General features: G+C 44.8%; 1 protein-coding gene across 1 annotated transcript in view; it reads left to right on the top strand.

The window, feature by feature from the left end:
- Positions 1-515: 515 nt before the first annotated feature.
- PDLIM1 (PDZ and LIM domain 1) overlaps positions 516-19,276 on the top strand; it is a 53,734-nt gene continuing 34,973 nt past the window's right edge. The window contains exon 1 of the mRNA XM_025396493.1: positions 516-1,032. Within this exon, the coding sequence (XP_025252278.1) occupies positions 937-1,032 (96 nt within the window). The 5' untranslated portion in view covers positions 516-936. The remainder of the gene's footprint in view (positions 1,033-19,276) is intronic.

The raw sequence follows: 19,276 nt of genomic DNA, 5'->3' as shown, positions 1-19,276 counted from the left end.
AGCCTGCCTAGGAGGCTGATGGGAGGCTGGGAATCCAGGTCTCCGCACTCAGCTCTTTTTTTGCACTTAGCCCTTGGCCCGCCCCAAACTTGAGGTTTGAACTGTTGAGGTCAGAACCTACCACGAACTCCATCCAGCCTGGAGGAAAGATTTCTAGGAAGGTCTTGAAGTTCAGTTATAACCTGTGTGATGGTCTCATTAGCATTATAAGTTCCAGGATGGGGTTCTGTAGCACTGGGACCTGGCAGTGGTCCAGATGCTGAGGAGTGGTGTAGCCTCGGGCCAAGTCTTCTCATCTACTGAGCAGACTCAGTTACTTCATCTGTAAAATGGGACTAAACGCCCGGGTTGCCTCAGCATCAAATGAGATCATTCGAAAGCACCTTTTAAACATCATTACCGATTACAAAAAGCAAATGGGAAGCCGGAGCTGACCTCAGAGGGCTGATTTGGCACAGCACTTCAAAAGTTCTCGTTTTACAAAGCACCAGGCGCGAGTTTGTCTCGCTGTTGGGACCTGCTTCCCTCTCACCTAGCACCCGCCCCGGGCCTGAGAGCCGCGGTGCGGCCGTGCGTACAGGAGGGAGGGAGGCGCTGTGGGGTCCCCGGCAGAGCTGCCGAGAGCCCCGGCCCCGCATCTGACTCGCGTTCTCTTGGCGGGACTCTGGGCCGGGGCCCCTAGGCAGGCGCGCAGGGCGGGGAGCGGCTGCGGGCGGGAGGACGGGCGGGGCGGAGGGCGGCCGGCGGGCGGCTACGCGGCCTGGGCGGAGCCCACCCCGCCCTGGCCCTAGCGGTTGCCCTGCCCCCGCCAGCCCCAGGCTACCCGGGCCCGCGCCGCGCTTCTCTTTCTACGACAGCTGCCGGTGGAGCTCTGTAAGCCTTGCCGCGCGTCCTGCCCGTCTGTCCCCGCAGGTAGTCGCCCGCCACAGCCGCGCCATGACCACCCAGCAGATCGTCCTCCAGGGCCCGGGGCCGTGGGGCTTCCGCCTCGTGGGCGGCAAGGACTTCGAGCAGCCTCTCGCCATTTCCCGGGTAAGAGCAGCTGGGACGCGCGTGGAAGCGGGGCGCTCTGGGAGGGGATGTGCGGAGACTGGGGCCCCGCTGGCGCTGTCGGGGACGGAGTCGGGACCGCCGCGGGGCGCATCCAGGTGCGCTGTTCGTTGAGCGCTCTCCTAGCGCCCGGGCCCCGCCGCTCCCCGCCGCACCTTCGCGGAGGCTGCGCTCCCGGGCTGGCCGGCCAGCTGCGGGCGCGCTCCGTGTATGCCAGAAAAAAGAAGGCAGTTTTCGTTCCTTGGCCCCGGAAGCGCGGCGGGGCGGGTGTTAGTTCTTTGTCGACCAGCGAGGGGACCGGGGCGCTGGGAGATGGCACTTCTTCCCAAATCGCAGTGCAGCCGAACGCAACAGGAAAGACCTGGAAAGTGAGGTGGGGTGGGTGGGAAGTTTACTGGGGTGGGGGGTAAGTGGGGTTAACCTAAAAAAAAACAACTGAAACACGCTCTTTGGACTTGATCCACGGCCGAGGCTCGCCCGTTGAATGCCTTTTGAAGAATGTGCTGGATTTGGGAAATAAACACAACAAACAAACTCAAGTAAACCCTCTTGTTCATTCTTCTCCCCTCTGCGGAACGTGGCCCCGCCGTCATTCTTCCTAGCATTCCCAGATTATCTCCTTCCCCTCCCCGCACCAGCCCTTTTTTCTCAGGGCATGAGTAGATACTGGGATGGGGTTTCCACCTGGGGTGGGGTGGTGGTGCTTGAAATCTTAGAGGGGCCTCGGATCTTTAGAGGGACTTACGTTGTATCAGGGGCCACCAGAACCATTGCCCCCCTGATAAAGTGAAACCCCCAGGGAGACCCAGACTCAGTGTTCAGAGGTCTGGGCTTTGGCCATTTAATCTGGCCAAACACAGGTTGATGTCCCACTGAGCGATGTCACGTTCAGTGCTTGGGCACCAAGAAGAGACTCAATAAGTCCCTCGAATGAGGAAAGGGAGAAAAAGAAGTCCCCTTTTTCTCCAACCATGGCCACTCCTTGCCTGTAGGCGGCACATTCCATTCTTGGGCCCTTCAGCTTGTCTCCCAGGCCTTCTAAACATCCTTCTTTTTGCTTGGGGTTGGGGGAAGGGTGGAGAAGAAAGGGAATGATCCTTATGGATCCTTTTGACTCAAGCCCCTGCCTCCAGCAGCTGAAGGAGTTTGGTGGGAGTTGCAGGAGAAGAATTGGTGGCCTCCTCTTGACTTGTCTGCCAGCCACAGTCCTACCCATGCTTCTTTCCGGGTTGGCCTGGCCCAGTGAGGAGATCTTCTCTGACTGTCTCACCCCCCTAAAAGAGTAGGCAGGTTAGTTTTTGGGCCTTGTCTTCCACCTGTTTGCCTCGTCCCACAGAGATCTCTGATTATTCTCAAAGGTACACACTGACTTTCCAGCCACCAGCCTAATTCCTCAATCGCAGGAACTGTGCGTTCCCCAAATTGCCCCCAAGCTTGGTGCAGACCTGTGCCTGGCCGGGCTGGGTAAATCCTTGCAGGCTTATTAATAAATGCTTCTCTAGGGAGGACATTGCCTCTGCACATTTCAACTCGCTTACCTCATAGTCCATTTGTCCCTGTTCTTTGTGTCTATAATTAACCTGTCAGCCTTCTCCACTTCTGAGATTTATATATGACATGAAACCCTTTTTTAAGTAGTGGAGGATGTATTGGCAATCTGTTAAAAGGGCAGTTACTGCCTTTCATTTTAGCTGCTTTTAAAAGTCTTAATGCATGAATGAATGATGGAATGGGGTGGAAAACACCACACTGTGAATTCATCGGTTTTTGCCTTCATATATTAATGAATTCATTTATTATTTATATTATTTATCGATGGCATGTGCACGTGTTTAATGAGCAGGTATCATATTCCAGAAACCACATAAACTCTTCAGAAATGAGAGGGCACAGCTCCATTCTCAAGGTGTTCATGGTCTAGTAAGGGAAGCTAATCTTTATAATGCCCTTGGCAGGTGCTTTAATTGAAAAGTGAAAGTGACTCAGAAGAGGTAACCTTTTCATGCTGACAGTAATTTACTTGTTTCTCTTCAGCTTCTTATTAACACATGGAAAAATTGTGAGCCTGTTCACCTCATGGGAATGGGAAAGTCATTGTTATAAAGGGACCCTGGGATGGCCATCGGAGATCTGGTGCTGGTCCAGTGTCTGCTTGCTTCAGTTGTACCTGGGGTGAATCTTCCACTGTCTGAGGCTACTTAAAAAAAAAAAAAAAATCTCTGCAGTGTAGATAGCACCAGCCCCTGGCTGTGAGTTAAGGTATGTGACAGTGCTCCATAAATAGTGATAGTGAGGAAATGTGAGCATTGACAAAGAGCTGTACACACTTTCTGATTGGTAGGTATGCTACATTATTTATCATCCTGGGCAGTTTGCTGGTATGATTTTGTATATGATAGACTTTGAGCCTCCACACCAAAGCAAACCATAAAATTAGGCTTGGAGAGGAGTGCCTTTTATTTAAATGACCATGTTTGCTTTCTCTTGCATGAATTATTCTGGTATTGGCTCCAGTCTTTTGCTAAACTGCTAAAGCTTCTTAATATAATGCTAATCTTATGTACTTGAAATTTTTTTATTTTTTAACTTATTTTTTATTGTGGAATAAAAATATCATAAAATACAAATGCATAGCAAATTATTATAAAGCAAGCACCTGTATAGTCACTACCCAAGTCAAGAAATAGAGTATTGCAGCACCAAAAGTTCCGTAAATGTAACGCTATCCTGACCTATGGTAATCCTTGCTTTTCTTCATAGTTTTACCACCTAAATTAGGTATCCCAAATACCATAGCTTAATTTTGCCTGTTTCTGAACAGATTCATACAGAACGTGTGTGTGTGTGTGTGTGAGAACAGCTTTTTTAGCTCCTTAATGTTTTCATCTAGTATTGTGATCAACTTAAAATTTCAATCTAGATTTCCAACTTTAAGTGGACATAGGCTAGCTTTCTTATTTTATTTTACCCACACTCTTGTTTAGTGCTCTTGCCTTGTGTTCCCTGATGATCCGGCCACACATTTGCCACTGTTCTCTAATATTTTTTTCTGTTAGTTCCTGCTTCAAATCAACACTTGCCCATTTCCTTGAGGTGTTTTTTTTTTTTTTAAATTAAAAAAATTTTCCACGCCTATTTCTTATTCCCTCTAGTTACTTTCAATGGAAGCCTTCAGAGAAATACTCAGGCCAACATTGCAACTCAGTTTATGTTGACTGACTGTTTTTCTCTCCCAGCAACTGATAAAAGACAGGAAGGGGTGAGGCCAAGATCAAGGGATGCCCTTAGTTGGAGGAGTTGCTCATTTGTCTCTGGAGTCCTGGGGAACCCTTTGCTAAGAACTGAGCAGTTTTGTGGCAAATGCAATGCTTATGCCTTTTCTCAAGTATCCCAAGGGGTGCTTAATAACGGATACTGTGGCCAGAGGGTCATTTCTGATTTTTAAGAGTGGTATTTCCGGATTCAGATTTTACATCATGTCCTAAAGATAGAAAGAGAAGGGTTTGTCTGTCAAATTATGAAAAGCAAGAAATGTCCAAAAAGGCTCTTTATGTTTTAATGGCCATTGTGCTGCATGCCCTTAGTCTGTGAAGTTGATACCTGGGAAATATTAGCGACTTCAGCTGCTCACAGTTGACTTAAGGAGAGAGGGGGAAGAGGACAAATCAAAGAGAATGCCTGAGCCCATACTGCGTTATCACCCTCTGACCAGATACTCTCTCCTCCCCAAACTCCTGATGCCAACCTTGCTGGTTTATTTGAGGAGGCAAGAGGGAAGAACAATGGCTTTAGGGTATTGCAGCCAGGCAGATGACTGAGAGGACAGTGTCGTCTAACCATCTGGGTCATATTCTCCTATGCTGACCAGGACTGGGAAAAACACCAAGGAATTGCTGTGTGCTGGGACCAGGATAGGACTGGCACATTCTTAGGCCATGCCTTACTCTTGCTCCACAGAGGAGAGGAAAGCTAGCATTCTTTGCCTTTTGCAAATAGGAAAGCTCAGGTGCCCACAGGTTAGGTAATTTGTTTGAATTTACATAATTTCTCACTGGCCAACTTACTACTCAACTTCCTTGTAAAGGATAGGGTAGAGACTGGAGCAAAAGTGGTTGTGTTAGAAAACTAACTTTTAAAGAATTATTTTACTTCCAGTAGGTCTCAGAGGAAAGCCTGGGGGAAGCTTCCAGGACTTTAATTGGCGGCCTGGTACAATGTCCAAAGCAGGGACTTAAGCTGAGTTCTAGTCCTGAGCACCTCGGTGAGTGATCCTGGAAAAATCGTATGTCTTCTCTTGGGTTCAGTTCCCTATAAAGATAAAATAATATTCCCTGTAAAGATAAAATAATAAACAAGCAAGCAAACCCAGAGGTTTTCATACCCTTTGAATATGACAGTGTACTTTTTTTTTTTTTTTTTGAGACAGGGTCTCGCTCTGTCGCCCAGGCTAGAGTGCAGTGGTGTGATCTTGGCTCACTGCAACCTCCACCTCCCGGGTTCAAGCAATTCTTGTGCCTCAGCCTCCTGAGTAGCTGGGATCACAGGCATGGGCCGCCACGCGTGGCTAATTTTTGTATTTTTAGTAGAGATGGGGTTTCGCCATGTTGACCAGGCTGGTCTCAAACTCCTGGCCTCAAGTGACCTGCCACCTTGGTCTCCCAAAGTGCTAGGATTACAGGCATGAACCAAGAGCCCACTTTTTTTTATTGTTAGAGTGTCCTAGTCTCTCATGGCATTAGTTGTACCTTCAATCATAAGTTGATTTAGAAAACACTATGAATTCAGGAGTGTTTCAGATGAATTTGTGTTCTGTTAATCACAGCAGCATCCATTTACATTTGAAAGATTTGTGTGAGAAATATTTATTTGATCTGCTTGCAATAATAACCATAGTTAAAACATACAGGACTTTTAATATGCCAGGCACCATTCTAAGACCATAATATATTCAGTGATCTTCACATGTATTTTGTGAGGTAGGATTCAGATCCCCGTTTTACAGATGAGGGAACTGAGGCGTGGAGACATTAAGTACACAGCCTGCATCATATACCAGTGAGTGGTAGAGCTGGAGTTTGGCTGGGGAGTCCGGCTTCCAAGCCTGTAGTCTTAATCTCTATGCCATAGTAATATATTAATAGCAGCTAACATTTTTTGAGTGCCTGCTCTGTGCTAAGCATGCACTTACATTATCTTCTGTATTCCCCACAACCCATGACAGAGGGACACAGAACACAAAGTCAGACAATTGCAGAGCTGGGAAGTGAAGTCAGGCAGACTCACTTCCAGGCCAGCTTTAACCACTATGTTCTGCCTCCTAATAAGCCATGACTGTCAAGATTTCATTGCTAACGGTGTTAATCCAGCACACGGCTTTGAAAAGTGCTAAGGGTGGTGCAGGCTTCAACATGAGGGGTGAGACACTCCTGGGCTCCACACCCTGGAGCCTCTCATGCCCCTGAGGTTGTCTGCGGTAGCTCTCCAGTTGCCTTAGAACCTCAGCTCAGAGCACCTCAGAAAGCAGCACCTCCCTTCGCTGTCCCCCCTGAAAAGCTGGAAGTCATGGCCCCACCTGGGAGAATTTATAGTCCAGTTATGAGGTTCCATGCCCACTTGGACAGTGAAGAACAGAAGAGCAGAGGAGTGGAAGGATTGGCTAGAGAAAGACCAGTTTGTGGCGGGTAGGAGGGCATTTGGGAACGGTTCTTATGGTAGATGAAGATGACCAGGCAGTGAACAGTTCCACCTTGCGGTAGCCAAGCTAAGTCCAAAACCGAATATACCCATGAAACCTAAGACAAAAAAGGAATATCTGTATGGCTGTTAGCACCCTGTGTGATTATGGATACTGTTGTTAGTCTCATCCTGGGTAAATCAGGCTGCTTATCCGTGGCTGAGTTCTGTGGTGTACTTTCCCATATGTAGTACACTGTCTCGTTGGTAGATGCCATAAATACTAAAAATGATTTTCTGAAGAACACAGTGGTCTTGTAGGAGGCCAGATTCCTGACTGAAGACTCAGGGACTACTTTTTACAGACATGACCATTCATATCAAATAACACAATAAGAACATAGATAGGACCTAGTTTGGATAAAGATATTGAAAATGCATACGGAGGCCAGGCACGGTGGCTCATGCCTGTAATCCCAGCACTTGGGTAGGCCAAGGTGGGCGAATCACCTGAGGTCAGGAGTTTGAGGCCAGCCTGGCCAACATGATGAAACCCCGTCTGTACTAAAAATTCAAAAATTAGCTGGGCGTGGTGGCAGGCACCTGTAGTCCCAGCTGCTCAAGAGGCTGAGGCAGGAGAATCGCTTGAACCCAGGAGGTGGAGGTTCCAGTGAGCCGAAATCATGCCACTGCACTCCAGCCTGGGCAACAAGAGCGAAACTCCATCTTAAAAAAAAAAAATACATACAGATAGATTAAATGTGGTTGATACAGCAAATAGTTTGCACTCATTTCTTTAAAAAAAAATATAAAAAATCCTTATGCTTCTGAAGCTGAACATACCCATACCATATAACCCAACAGTTCTCCTAGTTAAATACTCAATAGAAACTGGGTCCACATGAGTGCTAAAGGACAAGTTTGAGAATTTTCCAAGCAACACTTTTCATAATAGCCCCAAATTTGAAATGATTCACATGTCTAACAGCAATAGAATAGATAAGTAGTGGGTGTAATAATATAATATAAAACATCACAGCAACAAGAATGAAGAAATTACAACTATGCACAGTGACACGGAGGAGACACACACACACACACACACACACACACACACACACACACATTGAGAGAAAAAGGCCATACCTAAGAGTAAAGAGTGAATACTGTGTGATTCCAGTTACATAAAATTAGACAGAATTAATCTACAGTGTTAGCAGTCAGGATCATGGCAGACCTCTGCTAGGAGGTCAGTGACAGAAAGCGGGCACAGGGAGGTTTAGCAGTTCAGGTAATGTTCTGTTTCTTTATCTCATGCTGTTTCCTTGGGTGTGTTCTGTATGTGAGAATTCAATCAGCTGTATAGTTAGCATTTGTGCTGTATACATGTCATCCTTCAGTAAAGGTTACATAGAAGCCCGTGTCATTGTTTAAAAGATCGGACAATATAAACCTACAGAAAGCATAAGGTAAAAGGCTTTCCCAATCTTACTTTACAGAGGTAAACACAGTGAACAGCTGGCTGCAAACATTTCCAGACTTTTTCCATACACGTAGCATTTCTAAAACCAAATTACTATATCGCAGTGAACTATTTGGACTTCATTGCTTTGTGCTTTCTGCCTTATTTTTACTGTAACAAATCAAGAATTAAAGATATCTTAATGTCAAGGGAAAAATACATTTTTGATATCTGCTAGATCTGGCTCAAACCTTATCTTGTCCATTTACTAGCTTGTATGTTCTTGGATAGGTTAACCCCTGAAAATTCAGTGCCCTCATTTGCAATGTAGGAATAATAGCTCTTGTCTTCAAAGGTTGTGGTGAGGATTAATATGATATATAGAGAGAGCCTAGTGGTACTCTTAAACAAATATTAATGGTAGCTACTGTATATTGAGTGTTTATTACATGCCAGGCATTGTTCTGAACTCTTTACAAACGCAGTCTCATTTAACCTTTCCAGCAACCTGATGAGGTTGATGTATTATGAATTTCATTTGACAAATGAAGATACTGAGTCAGAGAGAGTAATTCCCTCAAGGTTTAGTGAGTGTTTAGGCTTTGGGTTATGGGTGGTAGCTGTTGGAGCTATTTAAAAGCACATAGGGCTCATAGGAGCTTGTTTGGAAACTTTTGAGGAACTTGATGACATCATGATGGAGTCTCGCTCTGTCGCCTGGGCTGGAGTGCAGTGGCATGATCTCGGCTCATTGCAACCTCCATCTCCTGGGTTCAAGTGATCCTTCCACCTCAGCCTCCCAGGTAGCTGGGATTACAAGCATGCGCCATCATACCTGACTAATTTTTGTGTTTTTAGTAGAGATGGAGTTTCACCATGTTGGTGAACAGGCCTTGAACTCCTGACTTCAAGTGATCCGCCCGTCTTAGCCTCCCAAAGTGCTGCGATTACCGGCATGAGCCACCGCGCCTGGCCTCGATGACTTCTTAAGAATTTAGTCAGGGTATTCTATTTGGCTACCTGTTTTATTGTATTCCTATCTGAGAAATGGTTGTTGGTCTTTCAGACTGAGAGAGGAGCACATCTCTTTGAACTGTCACCCCTTAGCACTAATAACTTCTTTTTGCATCATGCACAGTGTGAAGCTGGATTAAGGCACAACTTATCTACAAGCACTTACCCTATTTTATTGCCTCACTTCCCTGAGAAAATGGTCATAGACTAACCAAGAACATTTTGAAACAGTCTTATGTTTTCAGGTCACCCTGTATAAGTGCATACAGCTTCTGCAGCTATAATGTGACTGTGAAGTCTGTGCCACAGCCTCGGCCTACAAACATACTGAGTCAGAAGATTCTGACTAAAGAGAGTTCAAATTCCACATCTAAATGGCATCCTACAGGGCTGGGTCCTGCTTTATCCCCAGTTTAGAAACTGTTAAATTTGTACCCAGATACCTCGACACAACTATTAAATCAGCGGAGATTATGCTTAAAGGCGTGTAGCATTGAGATTGAACTTGAATCTCACATTTCTCTATCCCAGTTGTATATTATTATTATTAATACTATTATTATTTAGGCTGTCTCTTTCACTTACTTGCAGGCTTGTCTTAGGCTTGTCTTTCACTTACTTACATATTTACAATATTTAAAACACAAGAACACACATAAGATTTAACAAAAAATTGGAACATAGAAGAGGAAAGAGAGAGAAGTGCCAGGAACTTTGAATCAGTTGGTTCTGTAATTGCACACTACATTTAGCTGTGAGTTTTCTGGCCAAGGGAAAATAGGACCCACGTTGAGTTATTTAGAATCTTGTTTGGAGTTAATTATACTTCTACTGGATGGACGCAGTGGCTCATGCCTGTGAAACTAACACTTTGGAAGGCCGAGGTGTGAGGATTGCTTGAGGCCAGGAGTTCAAGACCACCCTGGCCAACACAGCGAGACCCCCATCTCTGTTTAATAAAAAAACAAAGCAAAATGACTTATATAATGCTCCATTTGCATAGCACTTTCAGGGGTGTTAACCAACATTACAGGGGCTGTATTTTTTTGTTTGAGACAGCGTCCTGCTCTGTCGCCCAAGCTGGAGTGTAGTGGTGCTCATAGCTAACTGCAGTCTCGACCTCCTCCCAGCTTAAGCGATCCTCCCACCTCAGTCTCCTCGAGTAGCTGTGACTGCATGCCTGGCTAATTTTTAATTTATTTAGAGACAGGGTCCCACTATGTTGCCCAGGCTAGTTTCAAGTTCCTGGGCTTAGGCAATCTTCCTGCTGTGGCCTCCCAAAGTGCTGGGATTACGGGCATGAGCCACCCCTGCCTGGCCTATTTTTTTTTTTTTAAGTCTGTTTTGGTAAGAGATAAATAAATACTGTTCTAATGGATACTCCTTTCAAGGACTTTCTATGTATTTTATAGGAGTATAAGTTCTGCCCTTGAAGGCGTTTCTGGAGGAGCTCAGATTTTAGGGTCTAATTACTTTTTGTCTACCTGTTGACTTTAACATTCACTCAGGGAGAGAGTTTAAGGGGAAAAGATAGTCATCATCTCCCTTGGTGTTTCCAAACCTGATGAGCATTAACATTTTCTGGGAAGCTTTAAAAATATATGGGTTCTTGGATTTCACTGTATAGGCTATCTTTGGTGGATCTGAGATGGGGTGTAGAGCTCTATCTATATTTTTAATCCCTGCCCCCATGGGCTCTGAAGACCAACCTGTTTGGAAACCATTGCCTCATCCTTGCAAATATCACAGTTGGCTGAGTGTTAGTGAGCGGGGTTGATTTCTGGCATGAGGTTTAGATGCCAACTCCAAGGGGCAAGGTTAACAATGTTCCATCAAGAGTCAGGAAATTGACCTGTAGACCTGTTCACAAATAAACCTTCTGAATAGACACGGCTTTTCCCTCAAGAAAAAGAAAAAAATAAAACAAAAACCTCTGCCTTAGAACCATTTAAACCATTTGACAAGTATTTGGTTCAAACCCCCACCTCTGTCAAAAAGGCAGCAGTACCGTTTATCATCCAGGCTGGAGTACTTCTGAGAATGAAATGGGGTGGTCTTGATAGTTAAGCTGGGAAAATAGGTTACTGTTTTGGGCAAATCAGGGTGTTTGGTAATCCTAGTCATAAAGTATTTCTACATATAATCCTGCTTTCTATAACTTTTAAACTGAGCCAGTGGTCACAGACTCATTTGTATCAAGGGGCTAGGAGGCAATCTAAGAGTTTTTTTTTTAATTTTTTTTTTTTTTTTTGGAGATGGAATCTCGCTCTGTTGCCCAGGCTAGAGTGCAGTGGGGTGATCTTGGCTCACTGTAACCTCTGCCTCCCAGGTTCAAGTGATTCTCCTGCCTCAGCCTCATGAGTAGCTGGGATTACAGGCACCTGCCCCCACCCGGCTAATTTTTTGTATTTTTAGTAGAGATAGGGTTTTGCCATGTTGGCCAGGCTGGTCTTGAGCTCCTGACCTCTAGTGATCCACCCACCCTGGCCTCCCAAAGAGCTGGGATTACAGGTGTGAGCCACCATGCCTGGCCTAAAATTTGTTTTTTTTAAAAGAAAATTTACTAAAAAGGACTAATATGCTCATACTTACTCATTTTTGTTAAATTCTGTATGTTATATATGTAAAAGAACATTTTAAAAAATGCAACTTTTAAGAAGCTGGGGCCGGGCGCAGTGGGTCACGCCTGTAATCCTAGCACTTTGGGAGGCTGAGGCAGGTGGGTCACAGGTCAGGAGTTCAAGACCAGCCTGGCCAAGATGGTGAAACCCTGTCTCTATTAAAAATACAAAAATTAGCCGGGCATGGTGGCACTTGCCTATAATCCCAGCTACTCGGGAGGCTGAGATAGAGAACTGCTTGAATCTGGAAGGCGGAGGTTGCAGTGAGCTGAGATCACGCCACCGCACTCCAGCCTCGGTGACAGAGCGAGACTTTGTCTCAAAAAAAAAAAAAAAAAAAGCTGGCATTGGGTTTATGTTGCCTAGAATTGAAGCATATGGCCTGTTTGCAGCAGGAAGTTGCCTGGTAAATAATATTTTTCCTCATCTCTGAATCCCAGTGGGCCCCCAATGGGATCTCTGCTGTCTTGTCTTTGCCCACCAACACTGTTTCTTTGCCTATGAGAATTAAATAAGAATGTTGCTTGTCTTGTTTTAGAATCATATTTTCTTGCTGCATTCATTTCTGCTTTAGTAATTTTACAGAAGGCAACTTATAATCCCTAGTCCAAACCGTTTTTTAGCACAGGGACAATGTTTTACTCCCCTGAATAATCACAGTGAACTCTGACTCTGCCCAGTATGTAGCATACAGAGCTCAGCATGTTGGTTGAATCAACAAACGATGATGGACCAGACCTCCAAAATGGTTTCCCCTAAAAACTGGCATCCTTTAAGGCAGTGGAGAGGAAAAGCATTAGAGTTGAGGTTTGAATTGCCTCACCCAGCAAGCTCTACTCAATTATTTTTTCCTCATACTGTATTAGAAGAGTCAAGAAGGTAGTTATATGGTGGTATAAAGTATAATCATATGTATATATTAAAATGGGAAAAAGTGTCTAGAAACTTATATACCATAATAAGTGAGTTTTGAGTAGGTGAGGTAGTCAGAAAACTAATAGCTGCAAGAATGATGATAAATGTTAACAGGTACTGGGTTTCTGTGGCTGGGGTAGTAGAGCATAGTAGAGCCTATGGCTAAATGGAGAGCATGTGTCTCATATAGAGGATCAGAGGCTCCTCATTTGGTGCTGATTGTTGCCATATGGGAATCTAGGCCCAGAATTGCCAGATTTTCTGATTTTTCAAAAGAAGATGAGAATCTAGGGGTTTGAGTGAAATTTGCTGATATATGAATATTGGCATGTAATTTAAATGTAAGAAAAAAACAAGACTGCGGGCTGCGTCCATTTCAGGGGCCTCTAGGTTTCAATCTTGAGCCAGTGAGTTAAAGGAACCCCATCTAGCTGTCAGTAGAACATGTGATTTTTAAGTAGGACTGCCTTCTGAAAGACCCACTAGGGAAAGCCAGCCACAGAATGGCTGACCTAGAGGCTGAACGGGTGATCCCTTGAATGGGTTTGCTGCTTTGAGCGGCTGTTAGAGAGTGTCTGTCAAATGCAGTCAGCTTAATCTCAGCAGAGCTAAGGCTCAGTGGTTGTTTCTTAGCAGTTAACTGGGCAGTCCATGTCAGATGCTATATTTCAACTTCTTTGTTGGTCTCCTAGTCTGTGTTTACATCTCCAGCCTCATCCCCGTCCTCTCCCTTCACTTGCTACATTTCTTTCTTTTCTTTCTTTCTTGAGACTTGGCATGCTCTTTCCTTTTGCTTTTTTCCTTTTGTGGCTTTGCACAGTTTTAAGCAGCACCTGCTCCAGGGAGTGTTCCGTGATTCCACCTTTAGGCTCCTACTGTCTTGTTGGTTCTAGCACCACACTCATCAGCTGTTGTACATGCTTGTCTCCCCCAGGAGATTGTGAGCTTCTTGATGGCAGGCACCACCCTTTTCACAGCTGCGTTCCAGTGCCTTGTGTGGTTCCTGGAATCTACAAACAATAGCTTACATTTCTGGAGCCCTGACAGTGGGGGCTCTGCCTACATTGCCTCATGTAATCCTTGCAACAGGCTTCTGATGTCAAAGCTGTTCTTTTCATCCTGCTGCATCCTTGTTTACACAGAGGTAAAATATCCTGCCCAAGGACACTTAGCTCACAAGCCAGGCAGGACTTGAACCCTGACCATCTGACTCCAGAAACCACATCTTAATGAACAAGTTACACTGTCTTTCAGAATGTACATAAGGATGTCTGATAAGTGAGTGAACAGAGAGAGAAGCAGGGAACAGGGGAGGGATGAAGTGGAAACATGCCATTATCATGGAGGAGGAGAGTTATCTTTTTATTTGTCATGGGTATGCATCCAGTTCTGTATGATAGTAGTGTCATTTAGGTATGTAGTTATTTAAATGTAAGTTGAAGAAAGTGGGAGAGCTACATCGTCATCCTATTTTATTTACACCAGTTAGAAGTGCAATTAAACTTCAAAAGCCTTCTTATGTGCTCAGGACTGGCAGCAGTGGACAGGTCTTAAAGATGCAGTATGAACTTGGAGTAGAGAACGTGTTGGCCTCTAAACAAGCAGTATCTACCTGGGGGTGCTGGTGGGGACAAAAAGTGAGGGACACAAGAATGAATTGAGCAGAAAATGGTAGATTGTTCATTAGTGGAAATTGTGCCTAAACCTATTTGCTCTTTTTTTTTTTAGACAGTCTTACTCTGTCTCCCAGGCTGGAGTGCAGTGGTGCGATCTTGGTTCACTGCAACCTCTGCCTCCCGGGTTCAAGCAATTCTCCTGTCTCAGCTCCCTGCGTAATTGGGATTACAGGTGGTGTGCATCACCACAGCTGGCTAATTTTTGTATTTTTAGTAGAGACGGGGTTTCACCATGTTGGCCAGGCTGGTCTTGAACTCCTGAGCTCCTGTGATCTGCCTGCCATCTGGCCCTCTGACCTCCCAAAAGTGCTTGGATTACAGGCCTGAGCCACCATTCCTGTCCCCATTTATTCTTATGCAGCAAGAGTTGTGTGATCTAGTTGTATGGTCTCTGGCGAAGAAGGCTGGCAATGAATGGCATGTTCATTGAACAAATGGGGGTGAGTATACAATTTTTTTTTCTTTTTCTGAGACAAAGTCTCACCCCATCACCCAGGCTGGAGTTTAGTGGCACAGTCTTAGCTCACTGCAGCCTCTACCTCCTGGGCACCAGCCATCCTCCCACCTCAGCCTCCTGAGTAGCTGGGACTACCGGCATGTGCCACCACTCCCTCAAAATTTTTTTGTATTTTGTAGCGACAGGGTTTTGCCATGTCGCCCAGGCTGGTCTCGAACTCCTGAGCTCAAGGCGAGCCACTTACCTTGGTCTCCCACAGTGCTGGGATTATAGTCATGAGCCACCATGCCTGGCCCAGAAGTTTTTTTTTTTTTTTTTAAGAAATTGAAGCTGACTCCATTAGGAGCTGGTTCTGATGAACTTGATGGTCAGGAGGAAATTAGAACAGATAATGTGGCCTAGCTGGTTAAGTGGGTGGACTCTGGAGCCTGCTGTGGCCTGCCGCTCACCAGCTGTGCAACCTCAGGCAAACTGCTTAACCCCTGTTCCTCCATTTCCTCTTCTGTAATGATGCAGATAACATTGCCTGTCTGGTAGCATCACGTGAATATTGGTGAGTTAACCCTTGCTAAAGACTTTGTCATGCTTGGTACCTAAACGCTCATTAACTGATGGCTGTCGTTATGATTATGATTGTGATTAATAGTGTTTGGCAAGGATTGGAATCCACCATTCAAGACAGGAACTATCCAGTGTTAGAGGCACAGGACTTCTGTCTCGTAACCTTTGTCACTCTGTGTTAGGATTTGTTAATTTTATAATGGGTGGGGTTACTGGGCCCCAGATCAGTACAGGGTGGGGGAGTGACTGTCCCGTGGTGGGGAGGCACTCAGCCAGCAGCAGGACTTTGTGACACCCCAGGTCCTATGTAGAAGGCCACTGCAGATGAGTCTCCTGGACTTTTTTTTTTTTTTTTTTTTTTGGCTTTGACAGTTGAGTTTGGAGCCTCTGCTTGTGGCAGTGTGCTAAAGCAAAAAGGAATGGAATTTGCAATAAGAGAGCCTTTCAAGTTCAGACTTAGCTTTTAGCTGTGTGAACTTGAACCCCTCACAATTTCTCTGAATCTCAGTTTCCTTAATGGTAAAGTTTATCTAATATGTTGATGGTGAGGTAATCATATTATTATCTCAAATAGGAGATTGTATATGAAAGGGCTTTGGAAAGGCAAATCCCATAATTTGTTTAAATCCACTTTTTCCTCCAAAAAAGATATCTCATAAAAGAATGTGAACTTAATCTGTATGTGTAATTTCTTTCAAGTCCTATCTGATGTTGCTTGTGACTTTCTGAGATTTCCTTTGGCTTCTTACCAGTTTGGCTTTAAAAAAAAAGCAACAAAGAAATTAGACTGAAAGATAGGATGACCAGACCTCAATTACTCAGGCTTGGGGCTCCTAAGACTGGTTCTAGCTTGTCCAGGACCTGTTGAGATATACTTAGCAGAAATGTCTCTCCCACAAAACAGTTGGAACCAAATGCTGGACATTCTGGACTTCTCAGCAGTTCAGTGTAAAAAAGTGAAAGGAAACTTTTTTTTCATCTTCTCAACCTCTCCAGTTCCAATCTCATTATTTGAGTTTTGTGAGTGGTCATGCTTCAGGATAGCAATGTAGAGGGAAATGATTATTTGATTTTTGAAATAAAAATATTTTTGGTGTTTTTGAAATAACTCGTTTTAAAGATAAAAAGAAGCAGCCTGATTACATATTTAACAACACTAGGTGTTTTAGAGCCAGTTGTTTATTATACAGATATTTATTGAGCACCTACTATGTTCCAGTTATTGGGTGCTGAGGATACTGTAACTGCCCAATGGGTTCTTGCCCATTGCCCAGATAGAGCTGATTTATCAAGACAGAGGATTTGCGATACAGAAAGTTTAACACACATAGAGCTGACTAAATGGAAGACTTGAGTTTTATTATTACTCAAATCAGCCTCCACGAAAGTTGGAGGCTAGGAGTTCGGCAGGCAGGGGGCTAGGGAACGTCAATGCTGATTGGTTGGGCATGTCATCACAGGGGTATGGAAAATGGTGTGTTGAGTTTGCATGTTGGTGGGGGGCATCTGGTAGTCAGAAATGCACAAGCCTGAAAGGACATCGTGAAAGGCCAGTCTTAGGTTCTACAATAGGGGTGTTATTTACAGGAGTAACTGGGGAAGTTACAAATATTGTGAGCTCTGGAATAATGGCTGGTAATCATTTAACTATACCTATATATTAGCAGAATTCAGGCCCCTCTCGTCCTCCTAACCTGGTGGCCTTTCATTAGTTTTTCAAAGACAGTTTAGTTTTAGAAAGTGCTACCATCATTTAAACTATACACTAAAATTTCTCCCAAAGTTAGCTTTGCTGATGCCCAGGAATGATCAAGGACAGTTTGGAGATTAAAGGCAAGATGGAGTTGCTTAGGCCAGATCTCTTTCACTGTCATAATTTTCTCACTGTTAAAATTTTTGCAATATCACAGCACAGAAGGCAGACAAAATCCTGTCCTCATGCTCCTTACTGCTGAGTAGGCCTTTCAACATTAAACAAACTAACCCACCAAGGAGGTTTGGAAACATAAAGTGACCAGTGCCATGAGGAAGAACCAAGTATACTAAAAGGATGACTGGGAGTGGTGGCTCATGCCTGTAATCTCGGCACTTGGGAGGCCTAGGCGGGTGGATCACCTGAGGTCAGGAGTTTGAGACCAGCCTGGCCAACGTGGTGAAAAAACCCCATCTCTTCTAAAAATGTAAAAAATTAGCTGGGCATGGTGGCGTAGCCTGTAATCCCAGCTACTCAGGAGGCTGAGACAGGAGAATCGCTTGAACCCGGGAGGTGGAGGTTGCAGTGAGCTGAGATTGCGCCACTGCACTCCAGCCTGGCAACAAGAGTGAAACTCAGTCTCAAAAAAAAAAAAAAAAAAAAAGACTGTGGGGGTATAGCTTAGATTGGACGTTGAGGGAAGGCCTCTTTGAGAAGAAGGGTTGTTTACACAGACACCTGGAAGATGAGAAGTTAATCAGGCCGAGGTAAAAGCAGGTGTGAAAGTCCTGAGACCCCCCCCCTGTAGCTAGAGCCCAGTGGGGAAGAGGCATGATGCGGCTGGGGAGGGAGGCACTGGCTTTAGCGGCCTTGTTAAGGATTTTGGATTTCGTCCTAAGGGGACTGCTCTTTGAAACTGCTAGATTTAGCCATGATAAGTGAGTTCCATCAGGCATTATTCTCCTTGATTCAGGTTACTCTCCTTGGAGTTAGAGTTTGCCCGTCAAGAACCCTTGCCAATCCCAAATAAAGTGATGCTTAGGGCCATTTAAAAAATAAGCCTGCGTTGTCCTTTAGTAACAGTGAAACGTATATGAGGATGCACCAGATCAATCTTCTCAGGACAATAGGTCAGAAAATGGAGGATTTTTTTTTTTAATTGTGTGCACTGGATGACTCAGAAGCTAATTCTCCATTGTTCACTGAAATGAGAGCGGCCTGTGCTTGCCTGGATTAAAAGTCCTGTCCCAGTGGCTGGATGAGGGGAAGATCTGAACCTTGAATCAAGAGGCTGCTTTCGTTTCCTAAAACCCAGATCTCTGGTAAACAAATGATGGGAAAGCCAGAAAGGAAGGTTACGAGGTCAGGATCTCGGTACTGGTTTCCACATCCTGCCACATTCCAGGAGAGTTTTGCCTGATAAAGTCATAGAATGTGCGGGCCAGAAGGGACCTCAAGGATCAGCTTGTCTTGTCCTCATTTTATGGGGTCAGGGTGCTGATGGGGAATGCACCATAATAGCGGCACCACACTAGCTGCGCTGAGGGCTAATTGGAAACTGTAGCTGCTGAAAACTGCATCAGATACTGAGGTTTAGGGCCTAACTTGTGTGTCCTGGTTTGGTGCCTTGAAGAACCTGTTACCTGTGGTTCAGCCATAAGGAGACACCCAGGTGTTCATAAGATCTTTCTCAATTGGATCTCAAGAGTCAAGGGCCTTCTCCAAAGGGTGGCCAGAGCCCTGTGGGCACTGGGAGCCTGGGGTGTTACTGCCACCCTGCCCCTGCGGGCTTGGAATTCCCATCCAGGAAGGTCTTGTAATGTGGAAAAAAAAGTTGTGGACTTACCGTGGGATGATGACAGTAATATTTTTAGTATACCTTAGTTTAGAAAATCTGACCAAATACATTGGTTAGAAATAGTACTCTGAGGTGAGTACTATTTCAAAATGAGTTTGGATCTTGTTCATTTTAATAGCATCTATATTCACTTGAAAAATAGTTGTCCATCAGTGTAGGAGATGTGGTATGTATTGAGTCTGCGTGTATTGCTCTATAGGCAGGTGAATTTAAGGACCTATTGCAGTAATTGATTGGCTTCCCCCAAGCATCAGTGATCTGTCAATTTGGAACCACTGATTTTAGAAGCATCAGTC

Source organism: Theropithecus gelada, chromosome 9 (assembly GCF_003255815.1).
Source record: "Theropithecus gelada isolate Dixy chromosome 9, Tgel_1.0, whole genome shotgun sequence".
In the NCBI taxonomy this organism is placed as follows: Eukaryota; Metazoa; Chordata; class Mammalia; order Primates; family Cercopithecidae; genus Theropithecus; species Theropithecus gelada.
The sequence above is the reverse complement of the archived record's forward strand: the minus strand, read 5'-3'. Positions and strand labels throughout refer to the sequence as shown.